Source organism: Rhizopus delemar, genomic scaffold (assembly GCF_000149305.1).
Source record: "Rhizopus delemar RA 99-880 supercont3.2 genomic scaffold, whole genome shotgun sequence".
NCBI lineage: Eukaryota > Fungi > Mucoromycota > Mucoromycetes > Mucorales > Rhizopodaceae > Rhizopus > Rhizopus delemar.
In genome coordinates this window covers 3,815,107-3,840,517 of record NW_027137828.1, presented here as the reverse complement: position 1 = coordinate 3,840,517, position 25,411 = coordinate 3,815,107, and the positions used below count along the sequence as shown (strand labels likewise).

The 25,411-nt window shown below is 37.4% G+C and overlaps 8 protein-coding genes and 1 non-coding gene across 9 annotated transcripts; 7 read left to right on the top strand and 2 right to left on the bottom strand.

Annotated features, from left to right (window-relative positions):
- Positions 1–2,118: 2,118 nt before the first annotated feature.
- Positions 2,119–3,981, top strand: RO3G_03738 (uncharacterized protein; the record flags this gene model as incomplete). Its single annotated transcript, XM_067658328.1, has 1 exon — positions 2,119–3,981. One exon carries the CDS (start codon positions 2,119–2,121, stop codon positions 3,979–3,981), a length of 1,863 nt encoding a protein of 620 aa, XP_067514429.1.
- A 677-nt stretch (positions 3,982–4,658) lies between these two features.
- On the top strand, positions 4,659–5,713 carry RO3G_03737 (uncharacterized protein; the record flags this gene model as incomplete). Its single annotated transcript, XM_067658327.1, has 3 exons — positions 4,659–4,695; positions 4,751–5,025; positions 5,075–5,713. 3 exons carry the CDS (start codon positions 4,659–4,661, stop codon positions 5,711–5,713), a joined length of 951 nt encoding a protein of 316 aa, XP_067514428.1.
- Positions 5,714–6,484: 771 nt separating this feature from the next.
- Positions 6,485–7,118, top strand: RO3G_03736 (uncharacterized protein; the record flags this gene model as incomplete). Its single annotated transcript, XM_067658326.1, has 5 exons — positions 6,485–6,535; positions 6,610–6,640; positions 6,689–6,805; positions 6,860–6,938; positions 6,986–7,118. The coding sequence occupies 5 exons, from the start codon at positions 6,485–6,487 to the stop codon at positions 7,116–7,118; spliced, it is 411 nt and encodes a 136-aa protein (XP_067514427.1).
- A 78-nt stretch (positions 7,119–7,196) lies between these two features.
- Positions 7,197–8,148, bottom strand: RO3G_03735 (uncharacterized protein; the record flags this gene model as incomplete). The annotated part of the gene is made up of 4 exons (XM_067658325.1): positions 7,197–7,618; positions 7,668–7,737; positions 7,806–7,963; positions 8,013–8,148. 4 exons carry the CDS (start codon positions 8,146–8,148, stop codon positions 7,197–7,199), a joined length of 786 nt encoding a protein of 261 aa, XP_067514426.1.
- A 4,295-nt stretch (positions 8,149–12,443) lies between these two features.
- On the top strand, positions 12,444–14,924 carry RO3G_03734 (uncharacterized protein; the record flags this gene model as incomplete). The annotated part of the gene is made up of 6 exons (XM_067658324.1): positions 12,444–12,491; positions 12,618–12,641; positions 12,711–12,776; positions 12,838–13,382; positions 13,520–13,609; positions 13,658–14,924. The coding sequence occupies 6 exons, from the start codon at positions 12,444–12,446 to the stop codon at positions 14,922–14,924; spliced, it is 2,040 nt and encodes a 679-aa protein (XP_067514425.1).
- A 558-nt stretch (positions 14,925–15,482) lies between these two features.
- Positions 15,483–16,909, top strand: RO3G_03733 (uncharacterized protein; the record flags this gene model as incomplete). Its single annotated transcript, XM_067658323.1, has 4 exons — positions 15,483–15,927; positions 16,121–16,230; positions 16,283–16,759; positions 16,886–16,909. 4 exons carry the CDS (start codon positions 15,483–15,485, stop codon positions 16,907–16,909), a joined length of 1,056 nt encoding a protein of 351 aa, XP_067514424.1.
- A 416-nt stretch (positions 16,910–17,325) lies between these two features.
- Positions 17,326–17,958, top strand: RO3G_03732 (uncharacterized protein; the record flags this gene model as incomplete). Its single annotated transcript, XM_067658322.1, has 1 exon — positions 17,326–17,958. One exon carries the CDS (start codon positions 17,326–17,328, stop codon positions 17,956–17,958), a length of 633 nt encoding a protein of 210 aa, XP_067514423.1.
- A 1,033-nt stretch (positions 17,959–18,991) lies between these two features.
- Positions 18,992–20,694, top strand: RO3G_03731 (isocitrate lyase; the record flags this gene model as incomplete). Its single annotated transcript, XM_067658321.1, has 3 exons — positions 18,992–19,577; positions 19,631–20,431; positions 20,483–20,694. The coding sequence occupies 3 exons, from the start codon at positions 18,992–18,994 to the stop codon at positions 20,692–20,694; spliced, it is 1,599 nt and encodes a 532-aa protein (XP_067514422.1).
- Positions 20,695–21,749: 1,055 nt separating this feature from the next.
- On the bottom strand, positions 21,750–21,820 carry RO3G_19038. The gene has a single exon. It is a non-coding gene; the product is annotated as a tRNA-Gly (tRNA).
- Positions 21,821–25,411: the final 3,591 nt, after the last annotated feature.

Sequence of the window (25,411 nt, the reverse complement as noted above, 5' to 3'; positions counted from 1 at the left end):
TAGGACTGGTCAAGGAATAAAGAAGAAGAGGAAAGATCGCTAAAAAAAGATCTTTAAAACATTGAACTCTACAATTTGGTAATACATACCAAAAGATTGTTCAAATAGACTATGTTAGAAAGGATCTTTTAGTTCCTTGGATACTGAGGAATGGCATTGCTTTGAGCCCAGTATTATACCTGTTTTTTGACAAGGCAATTCCATTGTTCCATAACGTGTTATATTAGCTTACAAGTTGAGAGATTCAACACATCTTTTCATCAGCTCTACTGATTTCGCTTTTTTTTTTATTATTTCACTTGCAAACTTTACGTATTTATATAGATGCAGTTGGTCTTAACACTTTCATTTGTCAAGTCAGCAATTAAAGGTACCTAAATGTGTATTTTAATTTGTTAAAGCCTAAAAAAACGTAATAGGCCAAATCTTGTAGATATGCTCTTAACTGCAACTGATTGTAGATAAACTCACCGAGTCCACAGCACTGCTTATGATTTTCCGCAAAAATAATGAATATATAAGTAGGAAGGATAGATAGGATTCCTTTTTTCTAATTTTTTGTTTTCTAGAAACCATTATTATATATTACATTCCCAAAGATAAAGAATCTGCATGCTGCTACTCAATCTCTGCTTTGGATTTATTTAGAGCTTGGAAGAAATAGTTAAACAATCAGTATGCTTTGTCTCAAGGCTTCTTGTGTGGTTCATATAATCGTTAAATGTATAATAACTATATTTAATCAAAGTAAATAAATAGTTTAATTGATATTGAAAATTTTTTTATATTCATGATATGTAGAAATACTTGTGCTTGTTAAGTCCTTAGAAGTGTTTATGTCTATGTTCCAAATTATGACACATGGTTTGCGAACAAAGATTATTTGACTGCAAAATAAAGTATATCATTTATTTTCTCTTTTTAACATTGTTCAAACTTGTAGCGTTCTTTTTGCACTTTTTGTTCTTTTTCCTATTTTCATTATATCTAGAGCCACTGTTGACTACGATATTGATTATTTGTTTTAGAATCCTTTGGCGACCTAAATATAAAGAAACGCGTGCTTGACAATATGATTCTTTGTCTTTGGTCAAGATAGTAAATAACCTATTGAAGGCTAGACCAAAACACATCAATCAGAGCTTGTATCCAATGATTCGATAGTATTCAAACAGTCATTTTGCGATCTTTCTTTTAAAACGTATGTATTCGATAATCATCACAGAAACCCAACTGTTGTTACACAAACAAACAAAATAGTAACATCAGTCAATCATCAAGATTAAAAAGTGGCGCGAATACCAGTATTGCCAGCATATGCCTGAACGCATCTTCTTAACGACAACTGAGGTATAATAGTTACTATAAAAGTACTATTTATAATGTTCTAGGCATAAAAGCGCATTTTATGTTTAAAAATATTCCTACTTTTGATTAATAATATCGTCTGAATTCAAAGTGAAAATACTTGCTATTTCTAAAATGTGGAGTTTTTTTAAGACTCAGTCTCTTTTTTGTCTCTTTTCTCCACTTTTTTTCTTCATTTTACTTTATTTATAATGTCGTCAAAACAAGGATGTAATAGTACTGCTTCAAAGAAGATTAGAATGACAATGGCTTGTGAAAGATGCAGGTAATAGCAATAAAAAAAGAGAGAGATTTCATGCATTAGTAACTTTTCTAAATAGATCAAAAAAAGGTAGGATTTGTAAAACAAATAAAAGAAACTATGCAATAAAAAAAAATGAAGACAGAGCTCAACATTTATTTATCTTAAATCAGTCAAGTGTGATTTTGCTCATCCTCAATGTGCTCGATGTCAGCAAGCAAAAGGTATATATATATATTGTGTGAGAACAAAGAAAGTTAATATACATGTATTTAGTTGAGTGTTCATATGATGGATCAGCTACACAAATCGATTTGTTTAACCTATTAAAAATCAACGAAACAGTACAGTCCCTTCAAAATCGAGTACAATCCATTGAGTCAGATATAAAAGAAGTATGCAACAACACACAATATGTAGCAAATCAAGTCAAAATGAATCAAGAAGCGGACGAAAAGCTTCAACAGCAAGAGCAGAAGCATAAAGCATCACTACCATGTCAGAAAAACATGCAAGGATCACTATCATCTCCACAGACAAATTCACAATGGACACTATCACTGACCCCTCAAGGCTTGAGAATTGATACCAACATTATTTCACTGCAAAACTTGTATGACGTTTTGTCATCAGGCATATCACATTTCGAAATGCATGATAACACAATAGATTCTGCTTCCTCACAATCCTCCTCCTCCACAGACACAGTGACTGTTTTAAAAAAGAAGCCATTGTGGAAATCACGACTCAAGACATTTCCTCTTTACAGCAGTTGGGAGCCTAACCAGCCTGTCCAACACAGGGGCAAGATGAATCACAATAAGCTGTCAAAAGAGACATTAGATGAAATGATTGAAATTTATGACAAATGTTTTCTTTGCTTACCCTGTCCAGACCCAGCTCACTCAATCGTCACACGGTATCAGAACGGCACACTGGATTCTCTATTGGCGAATGCGGTTTTTGCATGGACAGCTAGACACGCTGCTATCTTCCACAGCTTGTTTCCCGGTCGAGATCCAAATGAGGTGAGTGAACCGTTTTTTATCAAGGCCAAGGCGTTAGCCAAGGAAAGGTTTACAGAGACGAGTGTGGACACAATGCATAGTTTGTTGATCATGTATATCTATGCGATTGGTATCCCAAGTGAAAACAAGCGCGATGTAGAATCAGAGGCCTATATTTACTTAGGGTTAGCCATAAGGATGTGTTTGGATTTGAAGATGAATACGGAAAGCAAAAGCAAAGATGTACATGATCAAGAAAGAAACCGCCGCTACTTTTGGGCACTCTACTTTCTTGAGACCTTGGGTACCATTCATTCAGATCGGCCCTTTTCACTTCCTACAAAGGCCATGACAACCGTTCGATGGCCGAGCCTGATGGATCATGAGACGGGTGAAAAGAAATATCGAGTGGAGTTTATCATTCATCGTTTCAAAATCACTTGCATCTTTTATGACATTGTTCACAAGACAGCAGAAGAGAAGCCACTGTTGAGTCACATTTCAGCGATTGATAGAGAACTGAATGCGTGGTATGCTCAACTGCCCTCTTACTTTAAATACGAGCCTGGAGATGTCAACAAACGGAAATGGGACACATTCTCGTTTAGAGAGCAAGGGTGTATCAAGCTCAATTTTGAATACAACTTTTCACTTTGTCAATTGTATGATTTGTTCTTTAACAAATGTCCGGATGAGCAATCGTCGACGATTGAAGTTTTGTCAAGAGAGACCTGTCTTAAGGCTGCCAATATAATGATCGAATTACTTGATTGCTGGGTTCAACTGAAGCAAGATTGGTGTCATTTTTCACTAGAGAGCCTGATGATGATCACAGCAGTTTACAGCAACATCCTATCACAGCCTGAGGATAATGAAAGAAAGGTGGCCAAAGAGAACTTGGAAAAGATGGCTAGTGTATTGATGTCTTCCCCTGTACGACATCATAAGCATGTGCTTTCTCTTGTCAATCATATCAAGGACACGTTACATACCCAATTAGATAATTCAGCTCCGCTCTTACCCACCCTTCCTTCTCAACAACCACCTTCTTTATCATTTATTCCTCCCACCACACCAATACGACAACATCCAGTTTTTACAGATTATTTGCCGTCTGTAACCTATTCTGAAGACATTCATTTTTCAGATTTTGTTTATACGCCTACCTTGATGGATTATTCGCTCTTTTCATCGATTCCATTTCAAGACACACCCTCATCCTCATCTCATATTTTACCTACCACATCATACAACACAATGCAATCAGCTGCTTCTTCTTCTTCAAGTCAACCTTGGCCGACAACCATGGATCAAGCACATTATTATCAAGAATTTCCAAATAATGATGGCTCAAGATTTTATTAAATTTTACTATTAATTTTGTTTAGCTTATACCCTTTTTATACATGATAGATAAACGAATAATAAATAATAGACTTGATCAAACACCTGAAGGAGGCTGACATAGGAACCATTTCGATGTATAAAACAGGCAAGTAGGACAAGAAGCCACATTAAAAAGCCAAACATTTTCCATGAGGCTCATTCGAGTCATTTATATTAAAAAAGAAACTCAACTTTAATGATCTACACTCGAGCAAGTTAATTCAATGATTTATAGAGAAAAGAAAAAGAGAATGAAAATAAAACGAATGATAAAGTTAAAGTAGGATAATGAAAAAGAAATTAGAAAATCCTCTTTAATTGGGAGTTGCTATTTGTAGATTAAATTTAAGCCAAAAAAAAAAAATGTTGTATGATATTTTTTTGTTATTATCAGGACAGAGAGGTGTTTTTATTTCAAGTAAGCAGCGATAATAACTCAATTGAAACAGGATAAAGACAATTTCAGAATAGCTAGGGGCTGATTTCAATTGTATATAGAATGTGCTGTATGTCCAAGAATAAACAAGCAAGTGTCTAAAGAGGTTCTATTTATAAGCGAGAGTGTGGTCTGATTTTTTCGGAAAGTAAAATAAATAAAAAGAGGCACATTTCTCTTGTTTTTTTTTTATATCCTTCTTTATTCTACTAATAATAAAATGTCTTCTTTAATCGTCTACGGTGACTCATACTCTGGTAAATACAAGGCTATTTGAATGATTAAAAAAAAAAAAAAGCCAACATTCAATAGATATCCACATTGAATCAAAAAGAACGAATGGACCCCTTTGGAGTCAGATACTTTCCAAACAGTGGAATACATCCCTTGTTTCTTTTGCTCAATCGGGCTCAAGCATCTGTCCGTCAAAGACCCGAGAAAATTGGCTGGAGAAGCAAGTGGGACAATCACTATCCAACATACAACAAGGCAATATCTATGCCATCTTTTTAGGTGTGACGGATATGCTTGAAACAAAAAATGATGATAAAAATGAGCAGTGGATTCAGTGTATAAGAGATCAAGTGGTAAAGTCTAGGAATTGAAAGAAGCGCTTGATCATTAACCGCTCGATAGACATTCATTCGTAACAAGGACCCTGAAGCCCGTATCTTGATCTTGGGTGTACCCGCATTGGATTTTTCACCGTATGCAAAGATGCATGAAGAACTTCGATTGAAAGAGAAGATTATGAAATTCAATGTGGACCTGGAGGAAAAAGTGGAAGAATGGAAAGAGACCGAACAGATTGAGTTTTACAATACGTATTTGATGTTTAGCGATCTCTTGGGCGATCCATCCTCTGCCCATATTGATAATGTAGATGACGCCTACTGGGAAGCGTGTCAGGGTCAGTGTAAAGATCAAGTCAATAGTTATCTTTGGTGGGATACGATTCATATGACGGGTGCAGGACACACGACATTAGCAAACAGTATTGCATCCAATGAGTTCTTTAACATGAAAGCAACAACACCAGCCACAACATCCTTTGAAGAAGAAAGCAGTAGCGGTGAGTTAGAGACATCGTCCACGGGTCAAACCACAATGCAAGATTATACACAGTGTCTTTCATGGCTACTCTTGGGCTGTCTGGTGATGATGGTATTTTATTCACTAAGGCATAATCGATACTTTGTCAACATAAAAAATAAGATTCAGTCAAAGACGTCTAAACTTTATAGAAAGAACCATCATGACTATACACTCGTTTAACTATAAATAAACACGTACTTTAAGGTTACACCTTGATTGCCGATCATGTAAATTTAATGCTCTTTTATATTTTGATTTCCCTTTTTCTCTTTTTCCAAAAAAAAAACATGCAACAAAATTGTAATAGAAGATGGTCGAGTATATCGGTCATTGCCAGACAAAACCATACGATTCATAAAAGAAGTTCATGGAGAAATCGACAGAAGAGAAAGACATTCCCACCTGCCATTCAAGAGGATAAACTATTTACGAAATCGAAAAGGAAAAGAAAGAGTTTGATGGACGTCTTTCAAGAGTATTATTCTGTTCGACAAAAGAAAAACAGCAGGTCCTTCTTTTGGTTGGAGGATGCGAGTGACGGGATCTTTCAACATCCGCCAACGATCTCCACACAATCCTCGCATGGACCGATTCTCTTTTCGGGACCTATCCCACAACGCTTTTCGGCGGTCTATGTCGACCTGGAGGGACAGGTGGGCAAGACGACGTTCAGACGACAAAAGGAGCATGTCCACCTTCAGGCAGGCCTCTTTCTATTCGGTTTTCTCTTTTTTCCTTGTTGGTGGATAGGTGCACTTTTGTATTTTAAACAACCTGGTTTATTTGCTTATTTAAATCTTGTTTTTAGTTTATTCAGTCTTTGTTTAATAGCTCTCATCATTTTTTTACTCGTCTGGTTGTCAAAAAGTACTTTATAAATAGTCACATAGGCACCTTTCTTTTTTTTTTTTCTCTCTTTCTTTCCCCCCCCCCTCTACTCCATTTGCTTTCATGTCAACCTTTACTCGTCCAACAACTCACTCTTCTCTCAGGTTTATTAGAGTAAGAAAGAAAGAAAAAAAAAGGGTCAATCGTCTTGTTCTTTTTCTTATAGAAAAAAAAAATATCTTGTATAGTCTTTCTCTCAATCTGCTATTCGCCGAGATTGTAAGAAAAAGTGGTTTGTACAGAAATAAGTCAACTAAAGTAAAATAGTAAACAAGATTCAACTTATTGGTCGTATTGGTTCTACTCCCACCTCCAATGAATTTCAAGACCGTCGTGTTTATAACTATACACTTGCTACTTCAGAAACCAAAGTAGATAAAGAAGGTAAAAAAAAAAAAATGTGTGTGCTTGAGAAAATATAAACCTGTTTTTTAAAAGAAAATTTAATTAAACGTACACAATGGCATCAAATCACTTATTGGACAAAGGCTGATTGGTTTTCAAAGGTCAAGAAAGGGTAAGGATGAAAAGAGAGAGAATGAATGTGTACTGATAGATGAATAGTGACTTGGTTTATGTTGAAGGCACACTTCGCTATGTGGATTACACGGATAAAGAGGGTATTTCTAGAACCAAAGCAGAAATTAATCAAAGTGCATTCAAATTATTAAATCCTGCTCGTGTAAAGGAAGAATAAAGTTGTTTCTTTTTTTGCATATAAATATATTTTTTATTATTTATACAAGAGAGAATGGGGTTTGAATTAGACCAAGGTTTAACCAAGGAGAGGTGCGTTTTCAGCATTAGATTCACGTCCGACGAGCTTGAAGGCATAAGGACGAATAGGGTAGATAAGAGTAATGATGGCAGCAGTCAAAGCAGACCAGTGGATCCAAGCATCGTGTTGGTTGGTGAAGATGGCCAAGAGACCGAGACCGATGACGAGAGCACCGGTGATGTCTCCCTTGTGCTTCTTGTATTCAACGTAACCAACTGCGGTAGAGGTCAAGAAGAGGAGGGCAAGGATGACCAAGATACGAATCCAGACAGAGGGACCGTCTTCTTTGAGACCAGTGAAGGCTTGGAAAAGGTTGACGACAGCAGAGAAAACGATCCATCCGTGCCACAAAGAGAAAGGAGCATGGATAAAGATCTTTTCCAACCAGCTTGTAGCAGGATAATCCTTTGTGAGTTTATCTACAATACATGTTATTCTCTCTCTTCTTCATCTCATCATCCCACTTACAGAATACACAAGAAACAGAGGAAGCCGTAAGAAGGACAAAGATGAAACCAATGATATAATGACCACTTTTCTATGTTACGGAAAATACATTAATAATCCCACGCTCTCTCTTTTTTTTTTTTTTTTTTTTTTTTTTACCAAGAGACCAAGCCAGATGGAACTAAGGACGACAGAGACAACAAAGTGCCAGCCTACACCGTGAATGGCAGCTTCATGGGCTGGTTCGGTCCACTGATAGATAACGAAACCACCGAGGAGGAAGTGAATAAGGGTCCAAATATAAGAAATCCAGTAGGCTATAGAAAATGTAAGCAACTTTCTTTATTTCCAAATGCGTTCACTTACAAGGAGTGATATATGTTTGTCCTTCGTGGGCTTCACCCTCGTTAGGGGAAGGACCGACGACAGAGTAAACAGTAGCAGAAAGGAAAAAGAGGTAAACGACAACGTTGGCTACCTTTTGAAAAATATGAAAAGCCATGATTTTTACTGAGGAAATAGAAAAGAAGAGAAAATGACATGAATCGTTATTTATAATAGAATATCGTGTGACAAGCTAGTTACCTTATGCTGATGTATGCTTGTTTCATCTTTTTTTTTTTTTAAATCACTCTTATTTTTTTTTTGCATGAAACAAAAGTCATTCATTTTTTTTTTTTTTTTTTTTTCCCTCTTTCATAGTAAATAAGCAACCCTTTATTTTATTCAATAGAAATCGTATGTTTAATAACACTAGCCCCGGGTTACTTCACCAGCACTTTAGTTTACGTTGCTCAAAAATAGGGTTGCACACACATTCACCTTACACAATGTATGCAATCCATTTTCGAGAAAAGATAAAAAAAAAAAAAAAAAAAAAAAAAACTTGATAAAATAGTTTAAACATGTTGAAAAGAAACAAGCAAAAAAAGAGTTTTTTTTTTTTTTTTTTTTTTTTACTTGTTCTTTTACGGTTTTCATCTCGAAAAAGGAAGCACTGTCATTCACAACAAAAAGGAGTACAAAGCCATTACACAAAGAAAAAAAAAATAAAAAAAAAAAAAAAAAAAAGCAAGTCTTATTCTTTCACAATGAAATCGTTGAATTCATTTTGTTTGTTTTTTAAAAGTGATTCCCTCCCCTTTTTTTTCTTTAAAAAAAAAAAAAAGAAGACGAGAAAGGAAAGATGGGGTTGAAAGAACCCTCTTGTTGATGACGCGAAGACTCCATCGAAAATGATGAAATAATTTGTGTAAAACACTTTCGTTCCTCTAGCGTCTTCCTTTTTACCTTTTTATTTTTAAGACGGAATCGACGCCGACAGTGACATTTATTTTCGTGAATGATCCATCACGCGTGATGTAGATAAAATGCATTCCCTTTTCACATCCTCTCAAAAAGTGCTTTACTATTCGTCAAAGCATCAACTGACTTTTTTTTTTTCTTTTTGTTATGTAAACCCTTAAATATCTGAATCATAAAAACAATAGACTTTGTTTCATTTGCTTTTATTTATCAAAACCACTCTCTGTTCATTAAAACAGAAAAAAGGGGGGAAATGTCTATTCAAATCCCGATTTAAACCTGTCCTCCTACCCACAAAAAGATCCTTTCCCATAAAAGCCGTCTTTTTCTTTTCTCCCTTTTCACTCACAAACCATGTGCCGTTTACGATTAGATCTGCTTGGATCATGTCTTGGAGCAAAAGGTTGACTCTCTTTACTTTTAACGATCGTTGCACGGGGGAGTTGCAGTACGCTGTGATCAACCCGTCGGAAAAAGCCACCCTGTGGACTCGCTATCGATTCAGCCAAGCGTACACTTTTTTTTTTTACAAAGGAAATACTTTACAGCACAGTTGGATTCCCTTTTGACATACATCAGACTTTATGTTTTTTCAAATCATGGATAGGATCAGTGCAACTCAATACTCGAGGAGTTGTGTTTGATAACACGATGGTTTGTATTGAAAGGACAAGTGTCTTTTTCATAAAGACTGCACTACATCAAGAACCTCTCTTCTTGACATCATACAAAAGACGAGTCATTTATCACACATGAAAGAGGGGAGGATCACGTACTTTAAAAGACTCTTTAAAAATCAGCTTGAACGCCTTTGGACGATTTGAAGTCAACATAAATTGAGTGTGGATAGATTCTGCTTTCATGAAATCAACAAATTACTTTTTATTGTAAAGAAAAAATGGGTTAGATCCTCTTTTTATTGGATCAAAGGATGCAAAAGGAAATAAAAGACCCTCAAAGTTCGATCTGCATGATCGGGATTTGATTTTCAGTGGAATGGCAGTATATGGCTCGTAGGACTCAATGAGACCCATGCTTTTTTTACCTCCGACAAAATTTTATAAAGCAATTTCCTTTTCAAGTGTTGATGAGTCCTATCACTTCAAAAAATGAGAATACTTGTTAAAAAACTAAAGTATTCACCTGTCGGGTCTCATCGTAACAGGTCCTAATATTGACTTATCAAAATCGAGCTTTTGACAGTGGAGAGTAATTACCCAAAGACAGATTCAAACGTCTAAAAGATTGACATGATCTAAAGAGATAAGACAAAGTCAACGAAGCCATCAACAAAGGCTACTCATTCTGATTAATATTTGTTGAGTTCAAAGTGCTTAAACTAGTTTATTGAGAAGAAATAAAAGTGTATAAATGTGCGTTTTCCAGACTTTTTTTACGTCTGCAATTATGGCTTTAAGGTGTTTAACACGCTCCTTCTCCTGTGTAGTCACGGGTTTTTAATGAATACAGACGGCGATATATCGTTACAAAAGACTAAGGGAGAGCTGATTAGAAATATCTTGCCATCTTCTTTTACAATAGACTTTTGATCTATCACACTAATTATGATATAGTCGAAGTTTACTAGTCTTTATCATTTTACTTTGTTTTGTTTTTCTTTGGGAAAATAAATTATGATTTATTTATACAAGTAAAATCTAAAACTTCATCTTGTGCCAACAGTATCAACGATGTTAACGTTGCAACTGAGAAAGGACTGAGAAAAAAGAACACTAAGGTCATATTAAAGAATAGAAAGATATGAGGTACACTACACAAAGCTTTTTTGTTGTCCAACATTAAACTAAAAAAAAAGTGTGATAAATGTTCAAACCCTGAGAAGGTAAATCTTATTTCAGGTTCCTTCTAAAAACTACAAAAGAAGACATCTCTTTGCTTCTTTGCCAAGCATATAGAAGAGGCAGATGCAGTTTTGAACTTTAATGCAAGAATTACATTTATACCTTATCCTCTTTTTGTATAAGTTGCTTCAAACAAATGTTAAAGAACAATCAATTTTTGCACCATAACTGACCTGATAAGATAAAAAGTGATAAAACAGGGGTACGCGTCGTGTTCCAAGAAAAGAAGGCATTTAAAAAGAGTGAATGGAAGACTTGTTTTGTTTATTCATCGTTTTTTTTTCTTTTAGTTTAAAAACATGCGTAAAAAGAAAAAAAAAAAACTTATTGTCTCGCTCTCTGGTTCTCTTCTTTTGCTATCTGGTCCTCTTCTTTTGCTATCTGGTCCTCTTCTTTCGCTATTTGCTCTTTCATTCATGGACATGGTCATACTCCCGGCTTCATTAAGCCTTTCTAAACAACAGTCAATTCAACACTGTATACAAAACTATTGCCGTTCTCTTCTGAAAAGGAAGCAGAACTAGGCTGCAATCGATGATTGCTTTACTTTTCGGAGGTAAGCGCTTTTATTCTTATGTTGTTTATGTTTTGATGACTGACACTGACACTTCATATACTCTATCAGTAAAAGACCAAGACGATATAAAAAAAAAAATAAAGATACAATTTACCGATCAATTGGACATGAACCCACTCTTTGTTGAGCGCACTGCGTGTGAAAAGCTCTTTCTTTTCGGCATGAACTACCTACTTGATTTGAAAGCAAGCATTCTTTTAAAATCAGTGTGGTTAACAAGGCAGAATCCTGGGTTCATTCAACCAAATCACCCTTGCTCCGTTCCACCCTGCCTCTTTACGTGCCTTTGTGAGCATGACAGACTTTGAAGCACAATGGTCAGTAATGGCCTCTACCGGGTCATAACCACACACATCCTTTTTTCAGGCTGTTGAGAACATGAGTTGTCAGTTAAGGGGAAGGGACTATTTTTAAAGCAAGATGATCAAATCGTGGCAATAACAAAAATGCAAGAAATGATTACATCTTGTCAACTTTACAGTTCTATCCATCATTCACACTGACTCTTTTATATACAAGAAAAAGGATCAAACACAACTTTTTGAAAGACAAGAGGATGGAATGAGATAAAGTGTTCCATGTCAGCCCAGTGAGAAAGAAAGTGAATGAGACAATAAAATAGGTCAAGTTGAAGAGAGATTGGAAAAAAAAAAAACAAGCGGTTGAAGTACATCATTGATTCGAGTCCTTCTCCCCTTTTTTTTTTCTTTTGCTGGTGAGTTGTAGACAAGCGTCATCAAGCTTTTTTTTTTTTTTGGGCTTATTTTTGTAAATCCAATGCACATGTTGAACACAAACCAATTGATTACGGAAACTATTCCGAATAGACCATGGCTCTCATCGATTCGTTCATGACGCGTTTGTTTGACTTGAGTGAATGAAATAAAACAGGTCGTTTCTAATCCTTCTTTTAATCTATTCATGCATCATTACTCCTCCTTTCATGTACTCATTTTTACATGGAAAATGACGGAGCATGAAATGATAGCTTGGTACACAAATCACCAACACCTTTTTTTTTTCTCTCCCCTTTTTTTATACTTTTTATAAAAAATGTCAACGTTATTGTTGGAGACTTTAAAAAAAGCTGAACTTGATCAAGTAAGAAAGACGAGAAAAAAAGGGAAAATGAAACGTGATATTCACCTTGTTTAATTTTAGTATTATTCCAGGTACCAGTTGTTTCATCTTTTGAATTCATCTTGTCAACTTTTTTTTAAAATCTAGTTTTTCTGCGAATGGCATCACTCAGTTAGAAATACTTGCACAAGTAAACGAATAAAACAAGACGACAGTAAAATACTAAACAAGAATAAATAGCTTTCACTTCAAGAATACAGTAGTTTAGGCATTACTTCAGTAGCCGATAGAAAAAAATTATTTCACGTAAAGCAACCTCAACCGACCCTCCAAGCACTCACTCCCTTTTTTTTTTTTTTTGCTTTAGCTCGTCCAAAGTTTACGTCAAGAAACGCCCAGTTTAGATAACGGACTTGTCTCTCCACTCTTGAAAACGTCCAATCTCATCCACCCTTACAAACATCGATCTCCGCCAAACTCGGACATCACTCGACGGGGCAGTAGCACCCAGATCAGCAGCCAGCCACCACCGATCACACCCACCCGAACTCGTTCACGTACCCTGACATCCTTTGATGCCAAACCTGATTTCTTGTATGACCGAGAAAGATTTCATTTTCCTCTGGCGGACAAAGAAGAGGAGGCAGAGACAGAGGAAGAAGAGGAAGAGGAAAGGTGTGAGATTCGAAAAGAGGCCAATCCACTGCTGGATTCGTATGGTGTGCCCATCAAATCCAGATTTCAGCAAAAGCCCAGCTTGACCACGGCCAACAGCAGTCAGCCAAGTGATCTGAATCAAAAGATCCGAGTCTGTGTGAGAAAGAGGCCTTTGAATAAAAAGGAGCTTGAGAGAGGAGAAAAAGACATTGCTCCTACTTGCGGGATAAGAAGTATTAATATACAAGAACCAAAGTAAACTTTTTCTCTCTCCTTTTCTTATTGTGATCGATTAACCTCTTCCCCTTCTCCTTTTACGAGGATAGGATGAAAGTGGATTTGACAAAGTACATTGAACAGCATAGTTTTACGTTTGATGATGTATTTGACAGTGATGAAAAGAATGACAAGATCTATCAGAGGACAGCTCAACCGTTAGTGAAATATGTATTTGATGGTGGCAAGGCGACTTGTTTTGCCTAGTAAGTGAACTGGATCGAGTCAACACAAGATCACTAACTGTTTTCAAGTGGTCAGACAGGCTCAGGAAAGACCTATACCATGCTCGATCCACAGTATGGTCTTTATGTCCTGGCCGCTCGGGATGTCTTTCACTGGATCCACCAACCCGAATACGAGCATCTCTCGGCCTGGATCGGTTTTTACGAAATCTATCAAGGCCAACTGTACGACCTGCTGAACGAACGCAAAAAGTTATTTGCCAGAGAGGACGGCAAGCAGAATGTGGTGATTGTGGGTCTCAAGGAATTTGTGATCAAGAACGTACAGGATCTGATGCAGGTCTTTGAATACGGCAGCCAAGCACGCAGCACGGGCAGTACCGGTGCCAACTCGGATTCCTCTCGTTCCCATGCCGTCCTCCAGATCCTCCTCCGGCCGACCAAGAATCGGAAAAAGATCGTGGGCAAGCTCAGTTTTATTGACCTGGCCGGAAGTGAGCGGGGAGCGGACCGAGGGGATGCGGATGTCAAGACGAGGATGGAAGGCGCCGAGATCAACAAGAGCTTGCTGGCCTTGAAGGAGTGTATCCGTGCGTTGGACCAAGACAAACGCCACACGCCCTTTCGACAGAGCAAACTGACCCAGGTCCTGAAGGATTCTTTTGTCGGTAACTCACGTACCTGCATGATCGCCACCATCTCGCCCAACCAGTCCAACAGTGAGCATACCCTCAACACGCTCCGATACGCCGATCGCGTCAAGGAACTCAAGGGCGAAAGGGACACGCGAAAGACGACGGCCAGCAGTCCCCCGGCCCCCGCCGCGTGCTTCGAAGGCTTTCAGGAAGTCGAACCCGAAGAGGACCTGCTGGTCTCGGACGAGTTTGACCAAGACGATCTGCTCCTGCATCACTTCCCCAGTGACAGCGACCTCCACATCCTCGACCAAGAACTGCCCCATGAGCACATGAAGCGACAGCCCGTCGATCTCCTCTCTTCCTCCCCCGCCAGCTTTCTCCCCCCGCCAGTCCCGAGCACGGTCGAGGACTGCTTCCTGTTTGATCCCAACACCATCCAGTCCATCCTGCGCTTTCACCGAGCCCAGATACGGGAAGTGACGGAATATTCCAAGGCAGAGACCAAACTCCTCGCGAATTTCTCGTTGGGTCTGTCGAGCAGAAGAGAGGAAAAGAGCTCGCTGAGGGATGAGCTGAAGACGTCGAGTGAGTTTATTGAATATTTGGATAATCTGGATGAAGTGTTGGAGATGAAGACAGCGGCGATTGAAGCCTTGAGGGATCGCATCCGTCAGGTTTTAGGTGAAGAAGAACTTTAACTGCTTGATATACCCCCCCCCTCTTCTCTTTTTTTTTTTTTGTTCCCTCTTGATGCTTCTATACTCTTTAGGATCTCTCTCTCTTTTTTAAAAAAAACGTATATCCTTATTAAAGCTCATTCGTCAAAACAAAAAAGGAGGGGGACACTTTATGATGTTGTGTGTGATTGTTGTATTCATTTTCAGGTGAATTCTCTTCAAGAACAGCAAGTAGTGTACTTTTAAAAATTCGTAATCTTAGTTTTAGTCCAATTCATCTCTCTCTTCAAAGCAAAAACTCAAATAATACCAAGGACAAAGAGGATCTTTTTTTTAATTCCTCCAATCGCCCTTCAAAATTTTGAAACTTGACACGAAAAAAAAAAAAAAAAAAAAAAAATTGAATTTTTTTTTTGCGCGTTCCTTTTTTTTTTTTTTTTTTTTTTTCATTCATGACAGATACCTCAAGCCAACTGAAAAAGAAACAAGCGGTTGTATCCGATCTCACGATCCACAGAGCGATTAAGCTTCGATCGTTAAAGGGAGACAGATCATTTGGTAGAAAGATCAAAGGTTTTTATGTTCCCTTTCGCTTCCTTGGAGAGAAGACTAACAGTTTATAAAGTATCGCCTCACAAGATTTTACCTCTCTTCAAAAGTACCAGCCATGATGTCTACCAATTCGTGTTCCCAGACAGCGAGTTCTGTACACCGTTTTGCTGCGATTTCGCTCATTCGGCCCACGAGGGTCATTTGGTAGCGATTGGCGATGAAGAAGGTCGACTGTCTCTGCTACGCACCGACAAGGATAACCACATTCACCACTCACAATACCATCATTCTTTCTATTGTCACCGACATGGTATCTCTGACGTCAAGTGGAGTCAAGACGATACCATGCTTCTCACCGCATCGCACGATCGACTTGTTCGACTTTGGGATACAGAAACAAGATCCAGTTTGGCTGATTTTGTTGGACATGACGATGTTGTTAAATCAGTCAATTGGCATCCCTACAACGAACGTAAGAATAATAAAAAAAAAAAAAGAGAAACGCACTGATGGACTGTGAAAAATTAGATTTACTCGTCACAGGATCCAAAGATGGATCTTTTCGTATTTGGGATACTCGATTCAACCAAAAGCCAGCGATGGATTCAGGTATGAAAAAAAAAAGAAAGAGAAAAAGAAGAGTTGGATCCAACTGTTTCTGATAGTGGAAGATGGGCCCAGTGCGCCTGTTTATAACTGTATTACGGCCATCTCCAATGCACATGACTATGGACAGAATACAAAGACGACGAGAACATCCCACGTAGAACCGAATGTAAGAAAGGGAAAAAAATAAAAAAAAAGGGAGCTAAGATGTATTTAAAAAGATCATTCGATCGGTGACTTGTGCACTGTTTGTGAATAGAGAAGAAACCAAGGTGATTAGTTCTGGAAGTGCAGATGGTTCGATCAAGCTTTGGGACATTAGGACATGTAGAAGCGCTCAGGCATTAGAGTCCACTGTGTTTGAGAGTGAAGGAGGAAGAAGATACGGTGTGACGGACTTGAAGATGGATCGGAGTGGAACAAGACTGTTGAGTGCATGTAAAGACAACAGTATCTATATGCACTACCTTGTCGATCTCACCAAGCCCGCGACACGGCTGACTGACCCAGAGTTTAAGCTGGGAGGATTCGATATCAGGATATCGATCTCAGCCGATGATCATTTTGTCATGGCGGGTTCGGATGATAAAGACATCTTTGTGTGGGAATTAGATGCGCCGAAAAGACAGCCTTTTCGATATGAGGGACATACAAGAAAGGTGACGGGTGTCTCTTGGAGTAAATTCACAACCCATCAAGTAAGTCGATCCACTGTCTGATGTATGATTAACTGACATCATTCAAGTTTGCTAGTTGCTCCGAAGACTTTACAGCCAGAATATGGAATTTTGGTTATTCGGATTAGAAACTGTCAATATCTATAGGCTTATACCCTCTGTTTATATTAAACCTATGCATCTATTTCATTTGCAATCATCCAAGCATAACATCCTCTCTCTTTGTATACACCCTCCTCTTGATCCATATTTGCTGTAAAAAATAGATATAAAAACTCAACTTGTCAACATGAACGCATACAAAGTCGTATCATGAAATACAGGAACTCCGAACGTATTCTTTTATGGAGACGTGCTTGTCTGTTTATCTCTCAAGTTTCTATTTTTTTTTTTTTTTTTCGAGAAAATTTTTTTAGAATCTCCCCTTTTTTTTTAAAAAAAGAATGACGCAAAAAAAAGATTTAATCGTGTACGGGATAGCTGCTGCTTTACTTGCTGCATTAGGTTCAGGACTTGCTTATTACCTTGTGGAAGATGACCGAAAAGTAAGACGGAAAAAGACAGCCAGACGCGCCGAACGCAGTACGATGGGTGTGTTGAGTGAATTAGAAGAAGAGGTGAAGAGGATCAGGTCGGATGTTGATTCTGTAGAGTCTAGCATCCAAGCAGACTGTGACGACAAGACCTTTGAACGAAAAAAAGAGACGTTGGCATACGCGAGTGAACGTTTGCTGGGTCTGTTGGCACAAGCAGAGGCCATACGACCTCTGACGTTGATTGTCGGCGAAAAGGATGTGGAAGCGACTGATTTTGAAAGAGAGCTAGCCAACCAGTTAAAGGACAAGAAGCGTGCTGTGATGGAGGAGATCCATGCCCTGTTGGGTCGTTTGACGGGTTGTGATGAAAAGATGAAAAGAGAGGCAGAGGCAAGAGAGGAGAAGGCGAGGATGGAAGAGAGAAGAAGGCGTGAGGAAGAAGAAAGGGCAAGAAGAAAACGAGAGCAAGAGTTGGAAGAAGAAGAGTTGCGTAGACAAAGAGAAGAAGAAGAACGTCTTGCTCGAGATCCTACCGAGATTGGTAATATTGAAGTATTTGATGAAGAAGAAGAAGCAAGGATGGCAAGAAGTATTGAGGAGATTGAAATTGAGAATCAAGTGGAAGTCAATAGGGCTTATATGGTCCAAGCAGAAACTGAATTAATTGAATTAAATGAAGATTAAAGCATAGAATCTACTTCTTTACCATTTTAGTCATTCACTGTACACACCATGTGATGAGATATAAAAAAGTGGGGAAAATACGGAAACAGGGCCGGCGATGTGTCGGAGGGAGTGAAATAGACTTTGTCATATGGAATCACGTGCAGTCCTTTTTTAATTTATATGTGAAAAGGGTTGGATGAGAACAAAGTGAACATTCATGTTTTCTGTCTGAGTGTCAAATCAAAGGGATTTCTGTTGAGAATTGAATCCAACTCTTTCTGTCTTAAAGGCTAATTGTTTATGCTTTTTTTTTTATGCGTAATTTAATCATTTTCCTTTTTTAATGAGTTGTCGTTTTTTTTTTTTTTTTTTTTTTTTTTTTTTTTTTTTTTTTTTTTCTGTCATCATCCACTGTCATTAAGGATCGTATTAAATAATAAAAAGTCATAAAAAATGAATTCAGGTCTGAGAAAGAGAAAGAGAGAGAGAGAGATGCTTGTATAAAAATTCATTTTCTGCATAAACTATTATTTATTTTGAAAAACAAAACAAAAAGAAAATCCATGTTATAATCACAAAAGAGTTTAATCAAATTATAAAACCTTGGGCTTTTTTATTATTATTTTGTTATTATCCACAGGCTCCCTTTTTTTTTTTTTTATTTCTTCTCCTTTTTCTACACACACACACATCTGCAAATCGTTTAGCCTCCTTAAATTTCCCACACAGAATATGAAATAGAAAGAGAACCAATGGATCTATGGTTTATAAAATACAATTTATTATGATTTAGTACAAATAAACAAAGCGGATGAAATCACACAGGAATAAAATTCATGACAAATAGAGCATATGCCTAATTAATTTTTACTCAAATATTCACATGCAATCAACATGTACGTGTGAGATGCAAATCATATCAACAGAAAAGCGTCATCTTCATTCCACTCGACCCCCCTCCCCTCATCTGAAGATCAAATTCGTTCTATAAAATCACTTTTTATTTTATTTCTTTTTCTCTTTTCTTTTCAACAAGAAATATAAAAAAAAAATGACTTTCCAAGATGAAGAATTGATTGCTTTCCAACAAGAAGTTGAAAAAGTCAAGCAGTGGTGGGCATCCCCTCGTTTTGCACTCGTCAAACGTCCTTACACTGCTGAATCCATCGTATCCAAACGAGGTACATTTCCCACAACTTATCGTTCGGATGCTCAAGGCAAGAAACTCTGGTCTATCCTTCAATCCAACAAAGCCAACGGTACGACCTCTCATACCTTTGGTGCTCTTGATCCTGTCCAAGTCACCCAGATGGCTCCTCATCTTGACACAGTCTATGTTTCCGGCTGGCAGTGTTCTTCTACTGCTTCCACTTCAAATGAACCTGGTCCTGATCTTGCTGATTATCCAATGGACACTGTACCCAACAAGGTCGAACATCTCTTCTTTGCTCAACTCTTTCATGATCGAAAGCAGCTTGAGGCTCGTCTGGCCATGACAGCTCAAGAAAGAGCCAAGACACCCAAGATTGATTACTTGAGACCGATCATTGCCGATGCTGATACAGGTCATGGTGGTATCACGGCCGTCATGAAGTTGACAAAGATGTTTGTCGAACGAGGTGCGGCTGGTATTCATGGTAAGTGAACAGAGGGGGGCATGGTGTGATGATGATGACTGATGTTTCTACAGTGGAGGATCAATCACCTTCGACCAAGAAGTGTGGTCATATGGCTGGTAAAGTACTCGTGCCTATCTCTGAGCACATCAACCGTTTGGTCGCTATCCGTGCTCAGTATGATATCATGGGTGTCGAAAACATCGTGGTCGCTCGTACAGATGCTGAAGCAGCCACCTTGATCACCTCCAACATTGATCCTCGTGATCATGAATTTGTCGTCGGCACCACCAATCCCGATCTCAAACCCTTGGCTACCATCTTGCACGAAGCCGAACAGAGAGGTCTGACCGGTCCTGAACTTCAAGCGGTCGAGGATGACTGGGTTGCCAAGGCCGGTCTCAAACGATTCGGTACGGCCGTGGCTGAAAAGTTGCCCAAGGCCAAGGCCGATGCCTTCTTGCAAGAGATCCGATTCAAGTCCAACGCAGAAGCTCGTTCGATCGCCAAAGAGAAATATGGCGTGGACCTCTTTTGGAACTGGGATAACTGCAGAGTACGTGAAGGCTTTTTCCGCTATGAGGGTGGTACGGAGGCTGCGATTTCTCGTGCTATTGCTTATTCTGAATATGCGGATATGCTCTGGATGGAAACAAAGAAACCCATCTTGGCTCAAGCTGAACAATTCTCAAAGGGTGTCTTGTCTGCCTCTCCTCGTTCTTTATTATGTTACAACCTGTCTCCATCCTTTAACTGGGATGCTGCTGGTTTGAATGATAATGACATGGGTTCCTATATCACCAACTTGGGAAAACTTGGTTTCGTCTGGCAATTCATCACCTTGGGTGGTCTTCATGCAAATGCTTTGGCTTCAGGTAAATAGCATTGGATTTGTGATGAGCCAGTGAAAACTGATTGCGATTTAGCTACTTTTGCAAAGAGTTTCAAGGAAAGTGGCATGTATGGATACGTATCTCAAGTTCAACGTAAAGAAAGAGAACATGGCGTCGATGTCTTACAACATCAGAAATGGTCAGGGGCTAATTATGTAGATGAGCTCATGAAGATGGTCACTGGTGGTGTGTCTTCTACAGCAGCCATGGGTAAAGGTGTCACTGAAGATCAATTCAAGCATTAAGCTTATAAAGTTTGTTTAAAGTAATCTCTATTATTTATACACTCGCAATTTGTATATTCAACAAAAAGCAACCTCTATGTTCATGTATACATTCAAATAAAAAAGAAACAATAATGTATATCATCTCATCCATTTTATTCTCTATTGACAATCTAAAAAGAAATGAATGCATTCGTAAACAATCCCTCCTCTGGGCTTAGGTTCATTCATTTGAGAAAGTAAATCCTTCACGATGGGATGCCTTAAAGCAGAGTGTGTCCTTATAGAATGAAAAGAATATTTAAATCGAATCATCTTCTTGGGCATCCGATTGCATAAAAGATCAACCCCTTTTTGCATCATCTCCAATGTAAACACACAAACAATTCCTTAAGCCCTCTTTTTATGCCGAGTACAACATAAGGTTTAATCAATATACAAACATGCCGAGAAGTAGTACGGGGATCTACTTTCTACTTTTCCCCTGAAACTTTAATCAATGTACAGATAGCCTAGTACGTCAAATCTTATTGGCAAAGATCAGTAATAAAGAGCACGGTATAAGCACCTCTTTCTTCATAAACCAATCTCTAAAGAAAAATATACTTTTCTATACATATTCTTCATTGCACATTTGAAAGCTAATTTTAGGTTGCATATTTAAACCTTATTATTGTCAAATGCATCTCTCCCTTTCCCCCACACTTTTTTCTTCGGCGGCTTTATTTTAAATGGAATAAACAAAATAATTCGAATCATAAAGTTACAGTTGTCGTGATTGATCACAAAGAGTATTTATATAGTAATTAACAAAGATATCATTTGATTTAAACAGATACCGTTTAATTGAAACTATGTATATTATTTTGCAATTCTGTTTTGGATATATTCCTTATTATCTTCTCTGAGTCATCTTGAAGTTGTATGCTTGTACACTTGTATAAAGAAGTATCAAAAAGGAAGCATAGTGTTGCAGATCAGAAGTAGAATCAATGTTGAACAAAAGCACAACACAGTATGAATAGGAAGAGACCCTACATACACACCATGCATGCATAAAAATGTAAAAATAAAGCTGCGCGAACCGGGAATCGAACCCGGGCCCTTCGCGTGGCAGGCGAAGATTATACCACTTAACCATCCGCGCTTTCCGATGAAATTGATAACTTTAAAAATCATATATACAAAAAAATGTGCGATCCGGCACAATCCGGACCGGATGGCTTTCTTGCTCTCTGCTTATCTTTTTTTTTTTTATTTTTTTTTTTTTTATTACATGAACTCAAGCTATTATCTTTAAGATGCAGCTGCATGTGATATGATGAAAATATAAATGCATTGTATTGAATTAAGGAACAATATAATATATTAAAGCTACTCAAGATCAGTATTTTCAGAGATGTATTGGTCAAAAACCTTTTTTTTTTTTTATCTTGTTGGGAATGACTTCAGGAATGAATTCTATCTGTTCAAATTTGCACTTTTAGTTGGAAGCGACATAAAAACGTTGCCACATGGTTGCTTTTTTATTTTGTTCTTGCATTGAAAGGCTAACTTGCAGAATGATGATAACTTGAGCAAGTATTTATTATTGCTTACTAGTAATTAAGTGATCTTGTGGATCGATTATAGATATGCCTATGCAACTAGTAATTTGTGACACTCGTAGAATAGTTTACTATTCTGTTTTGTAGCTGTATTTGAACGTTCTCAATACTGCCTCCTTTACGTCTTTCATCTACTGGTTGACCTCGGAGATGGGTTTCTAGAGCGCCAGCTTGATCTTCTAGGCATAGCTAGGGGCTTTTCATTGAAATTTTTAAAGTATATAGGGATTCCACTTATAACTGTTAGGCATAATCTTTATTCAATGAAGATAGTAACATTTCTTTTATGCTTGATTTATTGTTACTATCAAATTTATCTGTTTTAATAAACAAATTGTTGATAAGTTACCACTGCAGTTTTCATTTTGACCTATTAAGATGTATGAAATGCTCTGGCTTTGTTTTGATATATATTGTGTATATATAGGTGTATATGTGCATGTGTGCGTTTTATATTTATTTGGTTATTGTAATTGCACTATAGGAAAATAAGTCGATGTATAAAGAGGAGTTTTTTTAATCTATCTTTTTCATGAATGAACTTATTCCTTGTTGCTGCTGTGTCATTCCATGGATACTGTTATCGATATCATTTACCTAGAAGTAGCTCCATTGTATACAAAAGCGTGGTTTTCTGAATTTTACACATTCTAGTAAATGTTGCTACGAATCATTGAAAGATAGCTTCTAGGAAAGATGTAACCCAATTTGATAATATGGACAGGTATTATATGCAATGTAAAAGGACATCAAGTTTTATTCACAACACTAACATCATGACTATCGAGTGTGTACTTAGTATATGAGCTCTCTTCTATTTAACCAAGTTCGTTTATGTTATTTAACTAGATATACCATTATACAGGATTGCTACTAGTTAACAGGAAATCTTTTCTCTGGACACGTTATCAATGCTTCTCTGAAATCTATATCATATTCCAACGTATTTTAAACACGATTCATATTCAATTTACAAAGTCAGAGTAGTGAATGCTTTACAAAGATTTATTACATTCTTTTCTTTATTATTCTGTCATAATTAATTCTACTCCTTTAATTCAATACAAGTTGTTTTAACATAGCTCCTGATGCAATGATACAAATAAAAAATATATCAACTTAATAAGTATAAACAGTCCATTTATATAACCAGGAACAGATCTTTATACAAAAGGTTATTAAAAATGGATCTATAGCTATAATTAATTAATCTTGAAAATTTAACTGAATCTTCATGAAAAGAGTATAAATACTAGATGCAATGATATTAAATAAATATAATTTTTTTTTGAGTCTTGTTGAATTCTATAACCTTTTTATTCTTGCAAGATATCACACACCAAGATCAAGTACACACAGCTATGTTTAGATAGAAAATTGGATGGGCTAGGTCTATTAGACCCACGGACTCAATGACACAACTTACAGATACGTTGACTTTGTCGATTCCTAGAAAACTCTCCTCGGTCTTGTAGTCAACTTATCATACTAGATCACACACATCGATTCCGTTCATAAAATACAGGACACGACAGGCTCTACTCTTCCCTCTCTTACGATCCCGTCCTGCTGCTCACGCCAATAACTTTATGCAGAGCATATACAAGCTTCTTGATTCGTTTGGATATGCAGATATACAACAGGTAAAATGTACTCCTGCCACATTTCTGTACTTACCTCCATCTACTATATTCGCCGTGATTCCTGCTGATGCTTGGATCACTCGATCACGACACAAAAACTCAAAACGTCTCAACTTTTTAGTTATGATCACCACTTTGGATGTGCATTTCCTTTATTACCTTTCTCCCTTCATCTGGTTTCCAAGCTCGGCCGAAATAGTCACAATCGTATCATCCAGCTAAATCAACTTATCTGGCCTCTAATACTGAATCAAAATAAACCATCTAGTAAACTAGATGATCAATGTCTTTTGTTCACAGCAGCAATGGATCCACGACAAGCCTAAACCGCTACGGTTGTTTCTAATACAGCAATTTCTACCGCAATTGATAATGTCACGAATACCAACATCCAAGTGATCACTTTTTTTTTTTGGAAAATATCTGTTTGGCCTGAAAGCTGGTCTTTACGGTATCGTCTATTCCACCATAAACTCTATGGCCAATCGTCTCTTTCAAGATTTGATAACGGTTTGACCTCTTCACAATATAAATTTTGCTCTTCCAACACTGAAGACTTACAACACCTCTTCATGCGCTGTCCTAAGCAATGGAGAGTATGAATAGATGTTTTCAATTTCTTTAGTTCACACTTCACTTTTACTCAAGACGATGCGTGCTCAATCCTCTGGTCTTTTCAGTGGCTTCCTTTTGTTGACAACACTGATCTCTGGACCCCCAACTGCTGTGTGCTCTTCGTTATCTGACGTAGCCATTGGATGCTTACTATTGATAGACTTTCTTTAATGGTAAACAACTGATCACTAGTGCTATGTCGCAGTTTGCTACCATTAAAGGGGCAGACTTGATCTTGACTAGCATGTTCCATCGTTTATACTCTGTTTCTTTTGGTTTATACCGCTCTCAGACATGTGCTTCCTACTATGTTTTATAAATCAAATAAACTATGTATTTATAAAAAATAATTTCTATTTTTCTCAAATCAGTAAAATTAGTCGGTGGCACTGTAGTTAAACTCACTACTTTTTTTTAATCAAAACAGATAATGTTGTGGTTTGTAGATGACCGTTGTATATATTTATAATGAGTGCATATATAAACATAGACGTGTTTAGAATTCATGACTTTATCAAAGCAGTCAAGCTATTTTGTTCATAAAATGATAATAAAGAGTAAGGATTCAATATGACTTAAAATATAAAAGCTGGTTTTACTTAACCAAATGTGTCCATAGTTTGTATACTTTTCACAGTATAGATATTAATACATGTGTTATGCAGATGACTAAACGCTACATGTCATTGTGCAGATTTCTATACAATTTGATATAAGCACTTGCTCCTCATTCACCAATCTGCTTTAGTAAGGTTTACTTGTCAATAAGTTTATATTTTCATATACTTACACTATTAGGCCTTACAAAGGCTTGATTAATATATAGTGGTTGCCTTTGGAGTACAACACAAGGAATCGAGGAGCAAGTGTTTA